The sequence below is a fragment of the Thamnophis sirtalis genome, unplaced genomic scaffold, assembly GCF_051295495.1.
Source record: "Thamnophis sirtalis isolate CommonGarterSnake01/CBP01778 unplaced genomic scaffold, rThaSir2_p1.2 scaffold_12, whole genome shotgun sequence".
NCBI lineage: Eukaryota > Metazoa > Chordata > Lepidosauria > Squamata > Natricidae > Thamnophis > Thamnophis sirtalis.
In genome coordinates, this window is record NW_028261392.1 from 30,491,105 (window position 1) to 30,514,587 (window position 23,483).

The window sequence follows — 23,483 nt, forward strand, 5'->3', positions numbered from 1 at the left end:
TTTAACTGTTTAGCTCTGCAAGATATTGAATTTTATTATAATGTAAAAACTATAAGCAGTTAACTTCATACCCTTTATTAGCTTGGAATGAAATTTGATCATTTTAATAATGCTTTGGAGCAGTGGTGGGATTCAAATAATTTAACAACAGGTTCTCTGCCCTAATGATTTCTTCCAACAACCAGTTCACCAAACTGTTCAGAAAGTTAACAACCGGTTCTCCTGAAGTGGTGCGAACTGGCTGAATCCCACCACTGCTTTGGAGGCTTTCTTCCTCAATTATATTATCTTATAACTGAAGTCTCTTGGATAGCATTAGATAAATTTAAGAATTAAAAATACTGTTTCATTTCTCAAACTGGAAGAATTATGAATGCAGAATTACACTGCAACCTTTACAGCAACTAATAATAAGAGATCCCAAACTGAATGTCTCCCATGTGGCTTTTAAATAAATTTTAAAAAGAAGGTAATAAAAAATGCCACAGCAAATGTTATATTCCATGGCAGGAATTTACATCACAAAGTTAAAACAGAGAGAAACCAAATATGCATATGAAATGTATAACATGCAATGTACAAATAATTAGTAAATCATATGCAAAAGTTTAGGTTCCCTTAGTCAAATTGCATGTTTCAATGGATTCTTAAATGAGTAGAAACTGAAACAGCTTCCACATGGTACAAAGTTAAATGCATCCTTCTGCAAATATAAATGCCCCCTTGTTTTTTTGCTGTGCAATTTGTTTACAGATTCAAAGTAAGAAATGTGGCAGATGTAAAAATTGGACTCCCTTCCAGGCAGTATTTTGTAAGGCCTACTTTGATAGAGATAAATGTTTCTAAGCATTTCCTGAATCCAATTTTAAAAACCTTTCTATTTAAGCTTTGCAATTTTTGCCCTATTCTTCTTTGCCAAAGTCCTCTAGCTCAGAAAGATTCTTAGGTCTACTTGCATGCAGTGCAGTTTGAGGAGCCCTCCCCACTGAAAGTTCTTTGTATGCATTTGATTCTACCAGGATTGCCAGCAAGTATAGTCAATGGCTGGTCTCAGACAATGTACAGTAGAAGATAATAAAGATGTGATACTACTTATTTATGTAAAAATAACAATAACTCAATAAGAATAATTCCATTTCTTTTGTTCATATCAAAACAAATGTTGGAATTTTTTAAAATCAAAATTTTCCATTTAAATTAAATTTAAATGCTTTCAATGCTATTTAGATGTTACATAGCATGCAACTTTTTAAATTAGAAAGTTTAGAGGTGAACATTGGTAGGACCAATAAGTAATACCTGAGACACTTCAGGAACCTAATAGGAAAAAAAACCTGCTGAAATCTAAAAGGTTTCACCCTTTTATCTCCTTTCTCCCTTAAAAGGAGCTTAGAAAAAAAGCAATCTCTTCCCAATCTACTTTACCAGCCAACAGCTACCTTTAGCTGGGCATAAGACTCAAAAGGCAGAAAATGGAAGAAAAAACAATGGCGGCTATGCTAGGGAACCTGCCTGTCAGCCTCAAGGAGCCTCAGCTCTGCTGGACTGAGCCGGATAATGGCAGCTATGTCAGTCAGACCAGGGAGCCTGCTTGTCAGCTTCAAGGGGCCTCAGCCGTTGGACTGAGCTGGATAATGACGGCTATGCTGGTTGGACTGGAGAGCCTGTCTGAAAGTTCGCTTTCCCTGTGAATACTGAAGGAAGCCGATTGCTTTTCTCTATTGTCAAGTGAGAATCCAAGGAAGGGAAATTCTGTCTATCTTTGCTCTTTAGTTTTGAAGTTGGAACTAAGTTATAAGCGTCTTTTGAGCTGAAGACTGAGTCAAAACTGGGAACACAAAAAATTGACAGACTCAGTCTAATGATCAGCAAGGCAGAGTTAACCATTCCTTGGATTCTCCTCAGCACATTGGAGAAAAAAACTGATGTCTAACTGCCTGACTGGTATTGAATCAACTGTGGTTCAGAAAGGAGCATAATAAGGATTAGTAGTCTATTCATGTGGAGATATATTCAAGAATTAAGATAAAACTTGTTCAAGCTGTTGCTGCTGCTACATTCAAATGTTTCTCTAAAGAGAAAAAAGCTTGAGGTGGGACTGCTGCCCAGCCTCTGTAATGCTGGAAGAACTTTGTTTTGTTCTATAATTATTAGTGAACTGCTTCTATTTGGGAGGGGGGATATATTTGAGGGGGGGGGGGAATAGTGTACATAATCTGCCATACTTCTAACTTTACAAAGTGTGAGTCTGGGAGATGGAATATTCCCAGCCTCTGAACACATTCCATATGAATGTCATAATGATATTGTAAGAGAAAAAAAAATTAAATCTAATGTGATGCCAAAATGTTAGATATAAGGCATTGTGTATGCAACATTATGCTTTATATGTATATAAAGAATCCATCAATTCACTTTGATTCACAAGAATCCTTCAAAAACCAAGAATTCATATTTTTAAACGTCTATGTCAGAAAAGGATCAAAAAATAAAGAAAACAAACACATTCAGCCTTAAGTTGTATATGTTGTTTAAGATGACGTGTCAACTGATGTGATAAAAAAAATTGTGTTCATATTTTATGTTGTAAGGTTTCATCATGTATCTGTCATTGGATGTTCACTTTCACATACTGAACAGAGATGGTATTCTGCATGGTTGGCCCCGGTTCATGCGAACCAGTAATGGCGGCGGAGGTAGGCTCCACCCACCCACTCAGACGTCATCCCAGAAGGTTCTGCACATGCACAGCAATAGCAATAGCAATAGCAATAGCAATACTGTTTCATTTCTGTGAAGTGCTGTGTGCACACAAAGCGTGTGCATGCACGCACATGCTCCCAGTTCCGAACCTGTAGCGAAGATGAGTGCATTTTATGCCTGGTACTGAAGTACTTCTTTAAACTACACTGTTCTTCATCCCTATGCCTAATGAAACACAAAAGAACAAATTTCAGCAGCAAATGTTTGGAGCTGCAGACTTTAAAGATGCTGTTTTGGCAGGAGATCCAGAATTACTTGCAACCAGTTAAGTAAAAAGTAAAGTAAAAACTTGTGCTGCTGTTTGAACCTTCCATGTTCTTCCACAGTAAGATATGTGACAATTCTGCTACAGTGGAAAACTGCATATTCATATAATTATTTCCTGGATATAATATTCAGCAGTGCAGCCAGATGTTACCAAATGTATATATTAATTTAAAGATTCTGTCTTTCTGTCCAAGGCCCGCTTCCTAAAAGCAGGAAAGGGTCTTTTTCTGTATTCTGTTTCCAAATCCCTACTCTCTTGAAACTTAGGAAATCTGTAAAGATGCAGCCCCTTTTGTTAGTATTAGACAAATTTAAAACATAATTCTTACTTGGACACTTTCTATCCATACATTAATGGCCCTCTCCTACCCATGTTTTCATGGCAATATACACCCTAATTTCATGTATGGAAGAAGGTTGTGGTACCCTCACAGACCCTCTTCCCACAACCATCTTCAGCCACAGTGGGTGATTCTAGACCAATCACTTTCTATCTGCCCAGCCTACCACATAGGGATGTAATTGTAGGGAAATACTGGAGGAAGGAATGACATTTTGTATATTACCATAAGCTCCTGAGCAAAGGCAATGTACATACATCGAATATACTAAAACAAAAACTAATCATAACAGAGTATTTTATTGTTTTAACATTTGGAGGAATAAGGTTGCTAGGGAACTGTTGATTTTATTGAGCATTCTGCATTATGTTTGTGCTTGTGTGTGTGTGTATAACAAATTGCTTGATGACAGTTCTCACTTCACAAAACAGAGTATTGTGCCTAAAATAAATTAACATACAAATGCTGAAATAATAATTTAAATTCAGTGAAATATTACCATAGTGATTTCTCCACTATTTTGGTCCTGAAAACTTCTTCCTGGTCCAAGTTTACTGTACAGTAACAATCCCGCATTTTGTTTGGCCCTGGATACGTAGGAAGATTCTTAGCTTCCCCTAAAGATAAAAAAGAAGATATTGAGTGCTGATACAGCTGAGAGATATTCATCTCATAAACTGATATTTCAACTGAATATATCCTAACATGTGCAATATGCTTTGCTCAAGTTGGAGTATACATTTAAAAGGTGCTTTTAAAACTAAGATATGAAACTAAGATATCATCCTGCTGGCCATAGAGCAAACAAACTATTTGTTAACCATGTTTGATGGACATCTTCACATGATGTTGCCTCTATATTATCCCCAGCCCAGAGCCAGCCTTAGTTGTTCCAGTTGTCATAATTTCCTTCTTCTCCCAATACAAAAATTCCCATGCAAACAATCTCGGATACCTCAAGGTGAACTATATGAAAAGAGCTGCCAGCTCAATTCCAATTAGCCCATCAAAAGACACATGGAAGTGTCACCTTCTCATCCATTCCTGGGCCTTGTGTCTCCATAGCCATTTCAGTTTGGCTGCAAATGAGACTAGACATGTGGTCTTTTCTCCTTAAATTGGATTTCCAAACTCTCAGAACCATCAACCAAAAATCCTGCTATTTGGTGGTAGTGGTGGATATAATATGTGTGTGGGTGTACAGTACATGGTTTGTACTGAGAAGATGTTAAATTAGGAGATGTATGTGAGTCACACATACTATACATGCAAAAGTGCGGTGGGGATGGGAGTGAGAAGAGGAAAATTGGCTAAATGCTCTGGTTTATACTTTGTGCTTTATATTTCAAATTAGCTCTTCCAATCACTTTGACTAATTTTGGGAAGAGAGGTTGGTTCACCTTCTATTTAGGACTTTGGTTGTTCTATGAAATGATTTTACAGATGCTATAAAAATCAAGAAATTACAGATTACTGCAGATTTCTGATAATATCATCTACGAAATCATTGAATCCCAATAATTAGTAGAAAAACTGATCAAAAAAATCATCTGTTGAGACTATGTGGAACCACTATCTGCATAATGTTATGCCTGATGCTAGCATGAAACTGCAATAAGGAAGATGACAAATTATGGAATGATCTATCTTTCTTTTTGGTACATCTGCCAAAAATGTGGACATAAAAATGTGGACATAATATATTAAGAAAAAAATGGAATATAGGTTTCAAGTTTCTCAGAACTAAGCAAAACTATTCAGTGGACTCAACTGTTCTCCCAATGCCATAGATTGAATCCCCAGAAAACAAAGGTTTAATTTACACCTACACTCCCTTCATATCAAGAAAACAAAGATTTTGGATGGATATCATAAATAGAATACACAGATCCAGTATCTGAACTACTCTTGTCAATTGTTTTAATAATCATTAATTTAAAGCTACCGTTTGGCAGAAATTTCATAAAGACACAACTAACAAGCTGGATACAACTTTAATTTAATCAGCTTTCTCACACAAGAGGTTGGCAGGCAAAGCGCACATTATGAATAGGTCAGTTGACAATTGAGGGTTTCAGCTGTTAAATCACTGTGCAGATGGCTCGGCATGATAGGGTTTAAAAACTTAGCAGAGATTTTCTTTACCTTTAATAGTGAGAGAGATGTGGCTGTAACCACACACATCAGTACACATTCGTTTTGGATTTTTAGTATTTAGAAATAAATCAAGAGAAATAATCCAAAGGAAAGTTTAATCACCCTTCCTTAAAAATTGAAGCTTAGTTTTATTGTGCAAATTGATTATATTTTTCTGCATAGACCTATTTATTGGATTCCACAACAGAAAACAGCTGGGATTGAATGTTATATTGAAAGGGATAAAGTGCTATTATGATTTGAATTATGCGTGCAAGTACTTTAATTTGTCAGACTTTTTTGATCATGGCCATTTTTGGATTTCAGTCTTTGCAATCTTTGACAATTATCTCATTTAGGACTGAGGCTATTCACAACAGCAGAATTTCAAACTACACTGCTTCAAAAGATACTATTTCATACCTTGTTTCTGATCACCTTAATCATGATAATTTGCAAGCATGGATAGAAATTTACCTTCTGATCCTTTCTACAAAAGAACTACTAGCAGCATCCTGCCAAAAATCCATGAAATTCTCCTTCTTCCCTCCCATCCCCACCAATTTGACAATGGGGGAATGATTTTTAATAAGTCTTGAAAGCTTGAATAATATATGCCTCATAAACGTACAAAATGTTCCTTTTAACTGTCTTATCTAAGTAATTATCTCTATTGGAACACAAATTATGCTGGCCATTCAAGCAACCTTTCCTCCATACTTTTTTTATTTTAATCTCTCATCATCTTTGCCTTAAAAAACTGACAAAAGACATAAAGGCCTACATTCTTCTTCTCTGTGCATTATAAGGTTGGATCAAGAAATAGAATTCCAACTTATTCTTTCCCTTATATGACATTTTGGGATTTGCACTCTCTTCCTCTCAACTGTAAAAATTACAGAACTGCAATCTTGATGTTTACTTCAAATAGATGTTCTTGTTAGAAAGTGGAACATCCTAATTAGATGCATAGCATTAAAGTCTGTAAAAGTCTTCCCAGTTCATGTTCTCAGTTTATTTTCAGAAACATGCATGCTATTTTTACATATACATATAAATAAAACATTCTATTACCATGCATGATTCTGATTTCAGGTTTAAGTATTTTTTTACAGATAATCATTTTCTGTTATTTAAGTCTTGGTGCAACAGAATGAATAGCAACAATATTTTCTTCATATGTATCTCACTAGATTTGATGTGGTGTCTGCCATATTTTTTTACCATTTGATGGGAGATGGGGGGCGGGGAATGACTGAAGCACAGAAGATTCAGAGACTATACTCAACATACTTTAGCACGGATATAAATTTCCAGGAGTGTCCGGGAGATTTTATAGCTTCTGCCAAGCTGAAGAATATTAGAAAGACTTGTCCACTGACAGAGGTCTACTCTTACTGTAAGTCTCTTGAGACATTCCTGAAGAAAGCTCACTGGCTTTATATTTATCACTGACAATGAGGAAGGACAAGCATTTGGCTATCTATAAGGAACAAATGGTGTAGACCTTCAACCCATGCATTCCAGAACTCGGTACTTCTCTTGACCTAGCAGCAACTACATCTAACAGAACCAGTTATTTTTCATTCCACAAATATTGTTAGAAGGGAAGCTTTTTAAAAAGGGGAATCTGGTAGAAGAACTTTCTTACTTCCTGTCTACTCAGCGTACACTGGCAACATTAAGGAAGTCCTTAATTCTTCCTCCATGGAATGACTCTACTTACTTCAATAAGATTGTTATATTAATATTCGGTTTTACTATTTACTTTTCTGCTTTTCTATTAGAACATAATAGAGAAAAAGGAGAAATGCAGACCATTACTCTGTTCCCACAGCAGTCAACCAGTGAATACCCAGGCAGTGAATGAGCACTGCATCCCTTTATTTGTGCACATACAGCCACCGGTATTTGCGTCATATTAATCTGATATGGGGGGAATCTTACAGTAATTATTGTGACTAACAGCTGTTGATAGCTTTATCCTTCATTTTTTTTAGTCTCATTGAAAGTCATTGAAGTTGCTTGTCATCACTTTATCTTATGGTAACAACCAGCACAATCTATGTACCATATGAAGAATTATTTCCTTTATCCATTCTGAATTTTCCACTTTTTTCAGGTTGCAGCATTATGAGGTACAGAAAAAAGGTTCCCATCCACTTTCTTAAGGCAATATGTGACTTTAGATGACTCTATGTGACTATTTTCGAAGCCCCAACTTTCAAATCTTACAAACTTTCACAACAGTAGAGTTGTTCCAACCTGTTGATGGTTTGGGGCATTCTTCTCTGCTCCTTCTCTAACTCCATGATAACCTTTTATACATCCTCCACCATATCCAGCAGCTAGAAGGCCAGATCATTCTTATCAGAAAATTGAACTCATCATTTACAGAGGCTCTTCTCTCTTTCCCTTCGTTTTTTTCTCCCGCTTTTGTCAGTGATAGATTACAGCTCTCCCTCCCATCCTTTTTTCTTCTCTTTTAAATTCCCTTGCCATTCATCTGCAAAAATTGCCCTTAGTGTTACAAGTTGCTCCACACTTATAAATGTTAACCTTTAAATACAAAGATACCAAATAACTTATCTCTCCTAGAAATCACAGAGACATTTTTTCTGTTAATTTCCTTAAATCATTTTAAGGCTTCTAGTCATCAATTTGGGATAGGATATTCTATTAAAGTCAAATATACACCACATTAAGTCCTTTTGGAAGAAAAAAAACCCTATCTATCTACTTCCTCTGCAATGACTCACTAGGCACAATTTTTCTAACTGCTATCGTATTCCACTAGTGTTCTCTTCCCCATTCCCCAAATTTAAAAAGCCTCACATGTTTAGCTTTTCCTTTAAAGAAACAGAACCCAAATCATAAATCATACAAACTCTGTTCATGGGTTTTACAATAGCACATCATCTTTCATGAAACCTAAAATCACAACTTTCTCTAGATCTGGTTCATACTCCAAATATAACATGACAAAGCTGTTACAACACTGATTACTTTATTTCCAATTTCATCCTAACCTTCATTTTTCTTCACTGCTTATTTTGTACAAAGTAATAGTTATTGTATTCCCAAGACCTTGCACCTTAAACTGCAGGTAAATTCAAACTTCACTGCTTTCCTTCATTTTCAACTTTCCAACCATTATTTAGATTTTTATTGTATTGTTTAAATGTTAAAATAGCAATATACTTTTTAATATTGTTTTTGCTTTTCTTATGTCAATCTTATGTATGTTATGTCACAACTGTTTATTTTCTTGCTATGGGTCTGACTCATAAATGTGGATTCCCCTAATGCTGCTTATGAATTATATTGTTACTTTCTGCATTTGTCTATGCCTTTCCTAATCTAAAGCATGCATTTATTTACAGTTTTTATTACAGTGAATTGAGTCTTCTAATTTTTTCTTTCAATTTCTTTTTTAGTTACTTCAATATTTAAAAATATTAAAGGTTTCCTTTTAAAATGAAGTGTAATTATAAGGAGCTAAAATTAATTTAGAAGTCTGATGGAATGTAATTCAGCTAATTTTTTATAATGTCAATAAAACACACAAAACAAAAACTTGAACCAAATTGTAGAGTTGAACTATTTTCCATCTGTAATCAGTTTTAAAAATATGTTAATTACCTTTACTCAGATGAGAGAAAAAAATCTTTTATCTCATCCTATCATGCATGATGTCCTCTCAAAGCAGTGGGCTTCAGGCATCCTAAACTGGCCTATTTTTATATTAACAAAGCTGGCAATTAATTTTAGGAGAGAAAAAGAAATCAATAGAAGTCAATCTAAACAGATTTGTTCCATTTTCAGCTGATTTTGTCATTTAATTTTGTATTTCTGAATCCAACTGTTCCAAATGGAATGGGACAACTATGTATCCTGTAGTACAGGTAGTCAGCCCTCAACTGAAAACCATTCATTTAGCAATCATCTGAAGTTACAACAGCATTGAAGAAGGCTTATGACTAGCCCTTGCACTCAACCACTCAACCACTCTATTTTCCTTCAAAACTTTAACCCCAAATAGGTTTTGCAACATCAATGAAAAAACAGTTTTTCTTCTCCACTCTTAAATCTAGTCTGAGTCAATATGACAATTCTGATTTTATGTGTTTATTGTTTAAATTTTCTTTACCATCAAAAGCACACAAGAGTACACACAACACTAATATATTCATATATTACTGGAACATTAGTGCTCAATATAAAATTGGGTATAGTACTGTAACAGATCTCAGACATTCTTTAGAGCAATGTTCGTGCTAAAATATCAGTTTGCTATGCTAAAGAATAATTAAAAATATATGGAGGTAGGTCCATCAGACATGTAACTAATAAACCAACTAAAGTTACTGATAATTATCTGCTAACATTTGTTCTGTTTTGTTTAAAGAACTGACAGCAAAATACAAAGCAGTATTTTAAATTATGAAGAACAATACAAAATAACTTCTGAAATCTTGTAATTGCTTACTCAAAAAATATACTTGATTAAATGGGATTTATTAACTTGCTTTTAGCTATGCTAATTTATATTCAGTTTAAATAAGCTAACTTGTTTCACTGTTCTGAAAGGAAGCTGTCAAAGAAGCAAAATGGGGGCAGCCAGCAATCCTTTTCACTAGCAGGTTAAATGATAAACTGGTTTTGCCAAAGGTGCAAACTGGTCATTGAAGATGGTCTCCAAATGTAAGCAGTGGCTTACCATTACTCCCCTCAGCATATAGACTTGTAGCTGATGTCACTTCTCCAAATAACTATCCACTGTTATTTTCTTTCGCTTCCAGATGAATACAGCCAGATATCAAACTATCACTGTCCCTTTCAGGAATTATTGAGTCTTATATATACTTTATCTCTTTAGAAACTTCAGAATGGGTTTGTCTGATCTGTGACCAAATAACAAACAATACTGATAGCGATTATACAATCCAACACCTTTCTAGACCAAGAATTGAATTTCTTTCTGGTGAGAATTTTGGGATGCTCAATTTATAATCTGAATTCAAGATTTTCTTGTTCTATTTTCTCTGTTCGTGACCTGAATTAAAGCACTGAAATAATGTACCTACAATATCTAGCAAGTACAGTCCTCACTGAAGAAAGTTGCTTTGTTTTGAGGATAAAAAAACATAACCCCATGGATCAGATATCTTTGTATCATTCCTATTTCTTAGGAGTTGTCCATAAAATATAGTAAACAAAGCTTAACCCAGTGTTTCTCAACCTTGGCCACTTGAAGATGTCCGGACTTCAACTCCCAGAATTCCCCAGCCAGCGAATGCTGGCTGGGGAATTCTGGGAGTTGAAGTCCGGACATCTTCAAGTGGCCAAGGTTGAGAAACACTGGCTTAACCTATTTCTTACATGCATTATGGCTATAATCTACTATTTTGATCATGTTCATCTTATTTCAGCTTTTTAAAATCGAAGATGTTTTGAGAATCTTTAAAAAAATGGAGTTCTTAAGGCGTTTAAAAAGCTGTAAGCAAGCTCATGTTAAGCAGTAAAGCGTATTACTGGCAAAATACCAGATTATTTAAAGAGAATTCATCTTCTCCCATCTTCACCCAAAGACGCAGAAGCTATTTCAAACTGAAAAGTAAACTGGAATATTATTCACTAATCAAGCTTTATTTGAGAGCCAGATAAGAATTTTTACAGGCTCTCTTGTTTATTTCGATAGTAAGAGGTTGTGTATTCAAAGGCCTACTTTAATTACAGTGTTTCTTCAGATAACCAGCAGTCAATTGCTTTGTCAAACTAGTGTATGTAATCAGGATAAAATCAGATTACGTTGACCCAGTAAAATATGTTATTTTAGGAGTAAGAACAAAAAATAAAATAAATAGGAAACATCCAAAAGTCTAAGTAATCATGTTTGACTTATGACCAGTCTTGGAGTTTGGGAAAGCTCTCATACAATTTATTCCTCTAGTTCTTGTTCAGAGATGGATGCTATGGAAAGCAAAAATAATCACACAACAGCAATGTACTCTAATGTTCCTTAATCACCATAATCAAATCCTTAGAACACACCCTGCTATCTTGCTTAACTAAGTCCTCTTTACAAGTAGGCCGATTGACAAACAATACTGGACTATATCTGTGCACATTTTTTTCAATGTACCACTTGAATATAAAATCAGGTGAGGCAGGATACCAAAGGAGATTTTTGTGGGAGACTAGATCCAAAAATTATTTTGCACAACCTTCTTCCAGAAAAAAAGCTTGCTTACAAGAACAAATTAGATTTAAAGAACTGCTCCCACCAAATTAATTTCAACCAATATCTCAGGCAACTGCACATGCAAGCAGTTATAGAAAGAAATCCTATTTCAAGTCTCCATAAAGCATTGGCAATAAATCAGGGGGTCTCGATTAGATTCTCATAAATCTAGACTGAAATACTAGATGTAGGAACACTACATCTTTGTAAGGATAGAATTGCATGCCATAGTTTGTATTAAGGTTGCACATTCAGATTTTTTTCCCTTTAAAGAAATTCTTCATATAGACAGACACATGTGTGCATTGTACATAGGCTGAATAAGAATCACCAAGATACATGTTAATTTGCATCAATAGCCAAACATACACTTGATAAGAAAATGACAACAGGACACTTTTTCAGGAATAACACCCACTGAATAAAAAGAGAATTTCTTCCACATAGGCAAGCATAAAATAAGAGATTCATTTTCTGTCAGGCAAGAAAGACCAGGACCACTTAAACACATGTATTGCTTATGCCTATGTACAGGAATATTTCCAATTAATGATTAGGCTACTAAAAGTTACATAAAGATCAACGGAATTCACAATGAGTAGGACTTAGGGAACACGGTGGCTCAGTGGCTAAGATGCTGAGCTTGTCAATCAGAAAGGTCAGCAGTTCAAATCCCTAGTGCCACGTAACGGAGTGAGTTCCCATTACTTGTCCCAACTCCTGCCAACCTAGCAGTTCAAAAGCATGTAAAAATCAAGTAGAAAAATAGGGACCACCTTTGGTGGGAAGGTAACAGCGCTCGGTGTGCCCTCGGCATTCAGTCATGCTAGCCACATGACCACAGAGAACGTCTTTGGACAGTGCTGTCTCTTCGGCTTTGAAACGGAGATGAGCACTGCCCCCTAGAGTCGGGAATGACTAGTACATATGTGGAAGTGGAACCTTTACTTTTACCTTAGGACTCAGTACATTTGTGGCTACATAGGGATTCTTCTTTAAGCCCATCCCCAAGCTGCCACTCCTTCTCCTACATTTTCCTCTTAATTTAAAAATATTAGAAATCAGTAATTAAAACTTATAAAGTGTAACATTTATAAAACATTATTTTTATTAGAGGAGTTTTAAAAGTCGATATAAATATAAAGCAAATATAAATATATATTTTTAAAAAAGATTAAAGTTGATATAAATATACAAATGCATGTTGTTTGTTTCAGAAAAAAATATTATCATGAAAAGGGACTAAAAATCATGATTCTTATGTTCCTTAAAAATGAGCAGTCTTTTTCATTTTACAATAGAAGGCAAACAAAATAAAGCACATACTGTAAATTAGGACCAAACATCTGCTATGTGATTTGTGGTACAAAAATTTCAAAACAGTGACTAATTTGAACTTTTAAGAGGGAAAAAAAAACACCATGGTATAAATCTAGATCTGAAAATCAAGTCAAACCAAATCCAAGTCATCATCCAATACACTGAAGATGATAAAAGTCTGATTCTAGCTAATTTTGATTCACAAACATTCTTCAAGAAGTTCTCCTTCAATGTCATAAAGTGAGGAAATAAATTTTGAATTATATGAATATAGGCATAGAGAATTTCAATCCAGATGGTAGGTTAACTTTAATATCATTGATCTCATTGTATGTCTTGTTAATTTTAATGAGGTAGCAAAGAGGTTGAAATGCATAAAACTGGATTAATAAAAAAAGGTTTTAAAAAATAAATTTAAACTTGAACTTGCTTAAAATTTGAGACATAACTTGATTAAACATTTTATTCAGGTCAGACACTGAGGTTTGTTTTTCCACATCCAATCAACGCAGCTCTAGCAGTATATACAAAACTATTGAGAAGCAAATGAGTAAACAATTAAGCATCCTCAGAGTTAAGTTGTTTTGCTTCTCTCTTTTTTATTGATTCTTCTAATATTGTATCCCCTCCCCCAAAGTGCTTCATGATCATCTTTACAATTTTACATCTTAACAAAGGAAGAATTACTTTGCAGTTACTGGGAATGAAATTTTGGAAGATTTAGGTCCGTGATGGCAAACCTATGGCACATGGAGCCATATTTGCCGGCACAGGAGCCCTTAGATTGCCTTCTGGAGGGTTTTCACCCTCCCCAGGCGTCAGGAAAGCCGCTGGAGCCTAGAGAGGGGGAAAAACAGGCCCAACAGGCCAATCAGAAAGCCTCCGGAGGCTGGGGAGGGTGAAAACTCTTTCCCCCCCCATGGGGGGGCGCATGTGCGGGGGGTTGTGCATGCATAAGCAGGTGGGTGTGCGTGTGATAGAGCACACAAACACAATTTTGGCACACCTTTAGAAAAAGGTTAGCCATCGCTGATTTAGGTATTATCTCCCAAGCCTATCACATCTTGTGCATGCACAAATGCTCTACCTGAACATGTGTGCAGAATTATCCACTCACTTTTACCAATCCCCATTCTAATGTAACTCAATATTGTTATTTCCCATATTACATATGAAACAGAAAGTACTAACTCATAAGAGTGAATGCAAAATAATCACATTCAAGGTTTTCCATTTTCCAAGTTCGGTAACTTAAATAGCTGTGTAATAACTTGATAATAATATTTATGTCAGCTGGCCGCATGAAGTCAGTAATGCTGGCTAGAAACATTTTTGTTTTTGTGTTCACTGCATGCCAAGCCAAGTCCAGTAAAGATTTCTATTGAACCCCTCAGCATGGTCTCTTTCTTTGTTGGCCAAACTCGGAATGGTGACAATTTAACTTTGTAGCCTAAAGGATGTTTTGTTTAACCAATCTAGGTTAGGTTAGGTTAAAGTTGTTAGGAAGTGAGTTCAGTTCCATCTTTCCTTATTTTTCAGAAGTCCTTCAAGATTTGCTAATCAAATCTCTTGTGTGTGGTGGTTTTTTCAATTTTTAAAAATATGACTGTGTTTGGCATGCCTATTGCTGTACACCTTTTTGCTGAATGGCACTCAGAGTCACTTCTTGTGAGATATACAGCCATATAAATTTAATAAATAAGGTTGGACTATTGTCCTTGCTGGTTCATTTTAAGTGAAATCTCAACAGTCACTTTTCTCTTTATTTTGCCCATGTATGACTCTGCAGAAGGGCTAGATTGAATTTTGCCATGTTACTAGTACAGTATTAGCCCTTCAAGATGGGCCAGATCAAGAAACAGGAAGACTAGAACTACACATTATTGAAGTAGGCTCTAATAACAAACCCTTGCAAATCTGTCTGTGTTTTCCCTTCGCTCCCTCTTATACCCAGGAAAGGTGTGGGGGGGGGGGTAGTCTGAATATGTTTGTAGCACTCCTCCCCCACTTCCCTGGACTTAACACATGTTTCTTCTGCACCTGGTATTTCCTAAATGGCCACTGGATTCCTTCCCCAAGGTCATTTCCCTGACTCTCTACAAAATGTTATTTTAACTGATGTAATTTACCATTGCTTGATTATATTCATTGTATTGCAAACAACTGCACCGCTTGCCAGGAACATGCAAAAAAATTAACTTGACCATAAAAACCGCACAAACAAATAGCTGACTTCAATAAACGACCCCATTACATTGTCTTGGGTGATATTCTGATGAGGTGTTTTTAAGCTGTGGTTTTTGTAATCTCTCTTGAGGCCATCTCAACAACATTTCAGGTAAGTGTTTAAATATGAAGAAGTGGCTCTGTTGGCCAATCCATTCCTGCTTTGGGAAAGAAATGGTTTGAAAAAGAAAGGATACTGAAAGCATTTGAATGACACTTGAAATACCCACAAATATTTGAAACACACTGCTACAGCCTTTATGAGAGTTTGCAGCAATCCAACCAGCCCACAAGTAAATAATTCAGCAGGATTCATCTATATAATAAACTTCTTTATATACAATACCATACAGCAGAAGCTAGAACCAGAACTCAGAACTCAGAATTCAGAAGTACGGAATCAATAATCACAGAAGTTACAGAATCACAGAAGCACTCCAGTGGTGGGATTCAAAATTTTTACTAGTGGTCCTGTGGGCATGGCTTAGTGGGTGTGCCAGGGAAGGATATGGTAAAATCTCAATTCCCATCTCCCTCCAAGGAAAGGATACTGTAAAATCTCCATTCCCTCTCCACTTCTGGGAAAGATTGATGCAAAATCCCCTTAAGTACAATACTTAATTGTATTCAGAGTATAGCCTCTGAAACAAATAGGACTGAATTCCTACTGCTTTCAATAGATGTACTACATAACTACAGCTGGATCCAACCCATTATGCATAGCTTGTTCATGGTGTTTACTGCTATTTTAGTCAAAATATACAATGAAAGCAATGGGGTACAGTTTGACTTCCAAATGAAAGCCAAGTGGGTCACCAGCAAGACATCCATATCTTCCCTGCTAAGAAGTTGGTGAGGAGCTGTTACTTTTTTAGAAATATATCTGCACTAAGTGAAAGCTACTTGTTTAAAGTTCCAGAACATCAAACATCAAAATTATATTTTACCAACTTAAAGACAAATTCATACTTTGGAATATAACTGTAACAAACACATGGTCTGCATAACCAAGGAAAGCTGCAATTTAGTTTATTTTAAAAGGATTGCTAAATATAGACTATAGTAAGGCATAAACAGTTTTGTGTCACAAAGAAAAGATCAGCCATTAGCAAGCTAAGACTATGGTGGTTCTTATATTTTTAAAAAGGATCTGGAACACTGAAGCCTGAACTTCACCATCTAACATCACTCAAACACCCTTCTAGATGTGACAGCATGTGCCAAGGTACTTCTATCAAATTACTTCTAATAAAGTGCAATTTTATTTATATTCAATTCAGTATTGTACTGAATACCTACATTTTTCCAATTATATTACACACATACACATGCACCAAATATTCTAGTTAAACCACTTATGATGAAACCCTCATGGACTGTGTTTACTATTTTTGCAGATTGTCCCCAGAGAAGAAAGAAGGTACAATAACCAGAGCAAACTGGATGTAAGTACTTTCTATCTCTAATAAAACGACTCTAAATAATCCATCTTAAAAAGGTGCATATCAATTTAGGTAAATGACTTTCATAAACTAGACACATGCTTGAACAGATTTAGAAGTGCTGATTTTCACTGTTCGGTTTTCACTTTACTAGGGAGAGAAGAAGAGAGAGAGAGAGAGGGAAGGGAGGGATGACAAAGGCTTGAAACAACATCAGATTCTATCATGTAGAACAGGGATGTCAAGCTCACGACCTGCGGGCCAGATACATCATGCTCTGGCCATGCCTACCCCCATCTTAGTGAAGGGGGGAGTCACAATATGTCCTGTGACAACGTGATGATCTGAGTTTGATACCCTGATGTAGAATCATACTAGGGAAAAGGACTAAAATCTGGAAAGAGAGAATTAACAGGCAAACTCTCCCAATATATTTTACCTGAAAACCAATGAACTACTATTTAATTTTTCCGCATCTTTTTATAACCAAGCAACCCGAAACATCCAGTGAATAGGATGTCACAAACACTACATTAATATTGTAGGAAAATTTTGACTAGCTTGATTTCAGAAATCATGACCAATATATTTATCTGTATTTATTATTCTGTGGATGGTTCCTTAAACTAGACCACAAACGCATGTTTTGAGGGTACTTTTACATTTTTGAATTTGGTATAGTTTGCAGGGAACAATAATTCATCACTGAAAGTTGGGAGACTGTAAAAGTGTCACAAAATAGAACAGATGGATTTGATTTAAATCACCTCGATTTAAATCACGTCAATTTAAATCACGTCAATTTAAATCACTAGTAAAAAGGATTGATTTAAATCAACTTGATTTAAATCATAATTTTTAAAGAGCAACTGTCATCTCTGTCCCACAGCAGCTCCTCCTCTGACCCACTGTTGACTCACCAACAGTCCTAATATTGCAGAATATACAACCTCATGCTACACAACTAAGCTCCATTTCATACTGAATAAACTAAATTATGAATGTATCTTAAATAGAAAACTATCTAACTATCTTTAGATAGATTTTTACTCCAAAAGCATTTTATTAAAATAAATAAAATTTGATAAACATTTTTTAAAAAAATCTGATTTAAATTTAAAAGATTTGATTTAAATAAAACAAAATCATCAATTTTTATCCATCCTGCTACCATTTTACTGGTAGGCCTCAACTTACGCCCATAATTGAGTCCACAATTTCAGTCATAATTCATGATGGTTTTGTGGCTCACCACATGGCTGTGCCAATTTTATGTTCTTTTTTGTGTCAGTCATAAAGCAAACAATTCAATCATTAAGTGAATCCATTGTTCACAATGGTTTTTTTGTTTTTTTGCCAGAAACTGGAAATAAATGCCATCAATCATAATCATGTGGCCATAGGATGTGGCAAAGAACTGTAAATGTGGGTCAGCTGCTGAGCACCCAAAATGCAGCCACCTAACCTTGGGGGGGGGTGTCAGCCATTGAAACTTCAAATCTGGTTTTAAGTCCTTTTTTCAGGAGCTATCACAACTTCAAACCGTTGCTAAGAGTATTGAGTATTGAGTATTGAGTAATTTATTTATATGCCGCCCTTTTCCCTGGGGGGACTCAGGGCGGCTTACAACTCAAAAAGGGAGGGAAACAAACAATTAACATATAAGACAGTACATCATTAAAAGCACAACATTCATACCATTCGGGTGGGTTACAGTCTTTAATCCCAGGCCTGACGGGATAGCCAGATTTTAAGGGCTGTGCGGAAGGTCTGGAGGGTGGTGAGGGTACGAATCTCCACGGGGAGATCGTTCCATAGGGTTGGAGCTGCCACCGAGAAGGCTCTCCTCCGCGTAGTTGCCAGTCGACATTGACCGGCAGATGGGACTCGGAGGAGGCCTAATCTATGGGATCTAATTGGTCGGGTGGAGGTAATTGGCAGTAGGCGGTCTCTCAAGTACCCAGATCCACTACCATGAAGGGCTTTGTAGGTGACAAGTAGCACCTTGAAGCGTACCCGGAGATCGACCGGTAGCCAGTGCAGCTCGCGGAGGATAGGTGTTATGTGGGTGAAGCGAGGTGCACCCACAATCGCTCGCGCGGCCGCATTCTGGACTAGCTGAAGTCGCCGAATACTCTTCAAGGGCAGCCCCATGTAGAGCACATTGCAGTACTCCAGCCTAGAGGTCACAAGGGCACGAGTGACTGTTGTGAGAGCCTCCCGGTTCAGGTAGGGGCGCAACTGGTGCACCAGGCGAACCTGGGCAAATGCCCCCCTATTCACAGCTGACAGATGGTGTTCAAAAGTCAACTGTGGGTCCAGGAGGACTCCCAAGTTGCGGACCCTGTCTGAGGGGCGTAATATTTGACCCCCCAGCCTGAGGGATGGAATACTTGCCGAATTAGTGGGAGGGAAACACAACAGCCACTCGGTCTTATCTGGGTTGAGCACAAGCTTGTTAGCCCTCATCCAGTCCCTAACAGCTTCAAGGCCCTGGTTCATCACATCCACCGCTTCATTGAGTTGGCACGGGGCGGACAGATACAACTGAGTATCGTCCGCGTACTGGTGGTATTTTATCCCGTGCCACCGAAAGATCTCGCCCAGCGGTTTCATGTAGATGTTAAAAAGTAGGGGAGACAAGACCGAACCCTGCGGCACCCCATATGTTAGGGGCCTAGGGGTCGATCTCTGACCTCTGACTAACACCGACTGCGACCTGTCCGAGAGGTGAGAGGAGAACCACCGCAAAACAGTGCCTCCCACCCCCACCTCCCGCAGTCGTCGCAGAAGGATACCATGGTCGATGGTATCGAAAGCCGCTGAGAGGTCAAGGAGAACCAGGATGGAGGCGTGGCCTCCGTCCCTGGCTCTCCAGAGGTCATCGGTCAATGCGACCAAAGCGGTTTCTGTGCTGTAGCCAGGCCTGAAGCCAGACTGGAATGGGTCAAGATAACTAGCTTCCTCCAAGGACCGCTGGAGCTGAAAGGCCACCACCTTCTCAACAACCTTCCCCACAAAGGGGAGGTTGGAAACTGGACGATAGTTGTTAAGAACGGCTGGATCCAAAGATGGTTTCTTCAGGAGGGGTCTCACCACCGCCGCCTTAAGAGCGGGGGGAAAGACCCCCTCCCGAAGGGAGGCAGTAACAACTGCCTGGATCCAGCCCCGTGTCACCTCCCTGCTGTTAGCAACCAGCCAGGAGGGGCACGGGTCCAGTACACATGTGGAGGCACTCACAGCTCTCATGGCCTTGTCCGCATCCTCAGGGGCAACAGCTTGAAACTCAACCCAGCGATGGCCTACCAGATTATCCCCCTGTGCCTCGGCTGGATCTGCGAAATTGGAGTCCAAGTCCGACCGAAACCGAGCAACTTTGTCCGCTAGGAACTGGACGTAATCCTCAGCCCTACCCTGCAAAGGCTCCGCCGTATCCCTCCTATTTAGGAGGGAGCGGGTTATCCTGAACAGAGGATAGAGACTAGTCATAAATCAAGCATTACCTGTACTTTGACTGTACTTTGTCAGTCATTCATTGATCTGGCCTAGTATTACTGCTAGAAAGTAACTACTATCTAGGGCCATGATGGTGAACCTATGGCACACATGCCACAGGTGGCATGTGGAGCCATTTGTTAGGGCACGCAAGGTGTTGCCTTGTCAGCTTCAGCGCGCATGCGAGTGCTGGCAAGCTGACTTTGGCCTTCTTTTGAGGCCATTTTTCACTTCCCGGAGGCTTCCTTGAAACCTCCAGAGCACGAAAAACTGGCCCTATGGGCAAACCAGAACTTCAGGAATGGACTTCCGGTTTGCTTGTAGGGCCGATTTTCAGCCTCTGGAGCATTCAGGGGCCTTCAGAAGGCTTTCCTGGAGGCTCCGGAGGGCAAAAAAACTGACCCTATGAGCAAACCGGAAGTGACTAGTATAATAACTTGACGTATAACCATTCTGTTAAAGATTGCTCTAAGTTATAACAGCACTGAAAAAAAATGACACAGCCACTGAAGCATCCCGATGGTCACCTAATAAAAAATCGGGCACTAGGCAACTGCATGTTTTATGATGGTTCCAGTATCCTGGGGTCATGGGATCATTATGTGACCTTCCCAGCTAGCTTCCAGAAAGCAAAGTCAATGGCAGAATCCAATTTGCTTAACCACCATATGATTCCCAAAACACCCAACAGCAGTTGTTTCGCTTACCCACCATTATGAAAAAAGATTGTAAAATTGGGCACAACTCACTTAACAGCCACCTTATTTAGCAACTGAAGTTCTGGCCCCAATTGTGATTGTAAGTTGAAGTCTACCTGTAGGAAAAAGGAATTCTTTCTAGAATAGAGAGGTTGAAATAAGGAAGTGCTGAAAACTAAGTAAAAAAAGGAAGTGACATAAAAGTGTCTTATCCACAGAATAGAGATAACTCTTTTTTATCTGTCACATACTAACTATGGTTTCCTTTTTTCTATTTCATATTTATACGACTACTTCCAAATTTACTTTCCAAAGACCAACATTTCAAATTAGTTTAAATTGGGCAGTGCACAGCGCCACCCAAATAATTTTGTAGCCAAGCATTCATTTCAACCTGTAATTTCCCAACACAGTATCATATTTGCTCTTGACAATTTGCAGCTGAGTTCAGTTTAGACAAAGATCAGCACAGCCTTAGGCTGTTTGCAGGCTGATAAATCAAGACTTTTGCTGCCTGCCTGCAACTAAAAAAGGGACTATAAAACACCTGGCAGGCCACCATACATAGTTGGTGTTCTATATTTGTCCTAAAGGGTTACAATTTGTGCACCAGCTCAACTCTCTTCCACTTCCATTTTTATAACACTATTTAGAAACAAAAAAAAGTTGCATTAGTCTCCTGAGAGGTATGATGTTCTGCATACCACACAGTGGTATGAATTGAAAAGGACCTACGTTTTAAATCTTAACTGTAAAAAAAAAAAAAGCAAATTAAGAGAATGCCACCAATGCCTGATTCTTCAACGACGTTTCAAATTTCTGACCTTCATTCTAGCTGTGAAATAGGATTGGATTTTGTGACTTGCCAGACAGATTGTGCAATACACTCATGACCTCAAGTGAGCCTCATCAGTTCCAGAGATACTAAGTTCTTCCATGGCTCCCGATCAAGAGCTAAACATGAATCACCACTTCCTCTATTTATGGCAGAAGAAACATTAACACAAGCCGGGCAGTGGCATTTAGCACCTCTAAGTTTCATTTCCACATTACAGTACTCTCTCGATTTCTTACTATGCACCATTCAGTTTAGCAAATGATGAAAAATGCTGCTAATGAAGTGAGCACATTACTTGTCAGGATTTTGAAGAGACTTGTGCCCAAAAAAAACATTTTTCAAAGACATAGTCTCCCCAAAACAGGGAATTTAAGACAGCAAAATATTGTTATACAGGGGTTTTCTTGCACGTCAAAGGCATAGGGCTGCGATTTAAAATCCATAATCAAAAGGTCTTTTTGTAATTGCTTTTATTAAAAGTTAATAAGCCTATACGTCCCTCATCTCATAAATATTACACTGCTATAAAATACATAAGCATTTTCAAGCCTACATACTTATTAATGAATCATCTCATTAAACACAGCTGAACATATATTTAATAAAGTTGGGTTGCCCTTGGGATTCCCAACATAATATCCTCATGTGTCATTAATTTGTTAGATATTGGGATACTTGATTGCCATGCCATGCTCTCTGAATTTTTACATTAGTTTTTAAAAGAAACTGACTTTTAAGAATGGAAAGCATCAGTCTCTAGTAGCTTCTTCATTTCCAAAAATAGCTCTAAACCCAAATGTGTAGTATAACTATTTTAGAAATAAAAAGAGGCAGCCCAATAGCTTGTTTAAAAAATATGCATGCCTCCGCAGAAAAAACACCGGGAATTAAGGTAGCAAATGAGTGAAAGGGGCACCTTGTAAAGTCCACTAAACTCTAAATGCACCAAGGAATCCCAATATGTGGAGATATCTACTCTACTTCATAACTTGATATCCCTCTTCTACCATATGCATTCATAATGCTCTCAGTTCAACTGGAAAGGCATTCCCAAAATACTTACAGAAAACTGCTTGCTATTTATAAGATCTTTATAGTTTATTTAACACAGTCATGCTAATAAAATTGCCTTTTAGGTCCAACAATTGAAAATGCACTGAGTATATCTTAGTATTACTTGACTGTTCTCACATCTTAAAGCAGCAACCGAACATTTTAACATGTTAATTCTAAAAGGTTTAGAGTGATGTAATAAATTTTTAGAGGGCACTTGGTTGCACCACAGTTCCTATACTGTCGCTGGAACATTACATGTATCATATTTCCTGAGAATATAAATATTATTCATTTTTACTTTTTAAAAAATTATATGTGGATTGTTCAACATTTGCACACTGTGTTGCACAGTGTGTTTAAAAAGGACCTTTTCATGCAGTGCTGTAAAGACTGAGTTTCCTCTTTCAACCTCACTCCCCAATCTTCCTGAACTTTTGCCAGAGCCTCTAGTATCAGCTCACTTTGGACTGGATAACTAAAAGAGATACACTTATGAAGGTCAGAAGTGCAGCAGAACACTCTTGGGGTTGGCACAGATAAAACTATTGCATCCTTAAGAAAATCACTGGAAACTACAAGTAGCCCGTGAGAGCCTGTGAAGTCAACTCCATTACATCCACCTACACTCAGTGAGAAAGGAAATGATGACCAACTAAA

The 23,483-nt window shown here is 37.5% G+C and overlaps 1 protein-coding gene across 1 annotated transcript in view; it reads right to left on the bottom strand.

The window, feature by feature from the left end:
- RASA3 (RAS p21 protein activator 3) overlaps positions 1-23,483 on the bottom strand; it is a 141,085-nt gene that overhangs the window by 89,230 nt on the left and 28,372 nt on the right. The window contains exon 2 of the mRNA XM_087726821.1: positions 3,871-3,988. Coding sequence (XP_087582947.1) covers positions 3,871-3,988 — 118 coding nt within the window. The remainder of the gene's footprint in view (positions 1-3,870; positions 3,989-23,483) is intronic.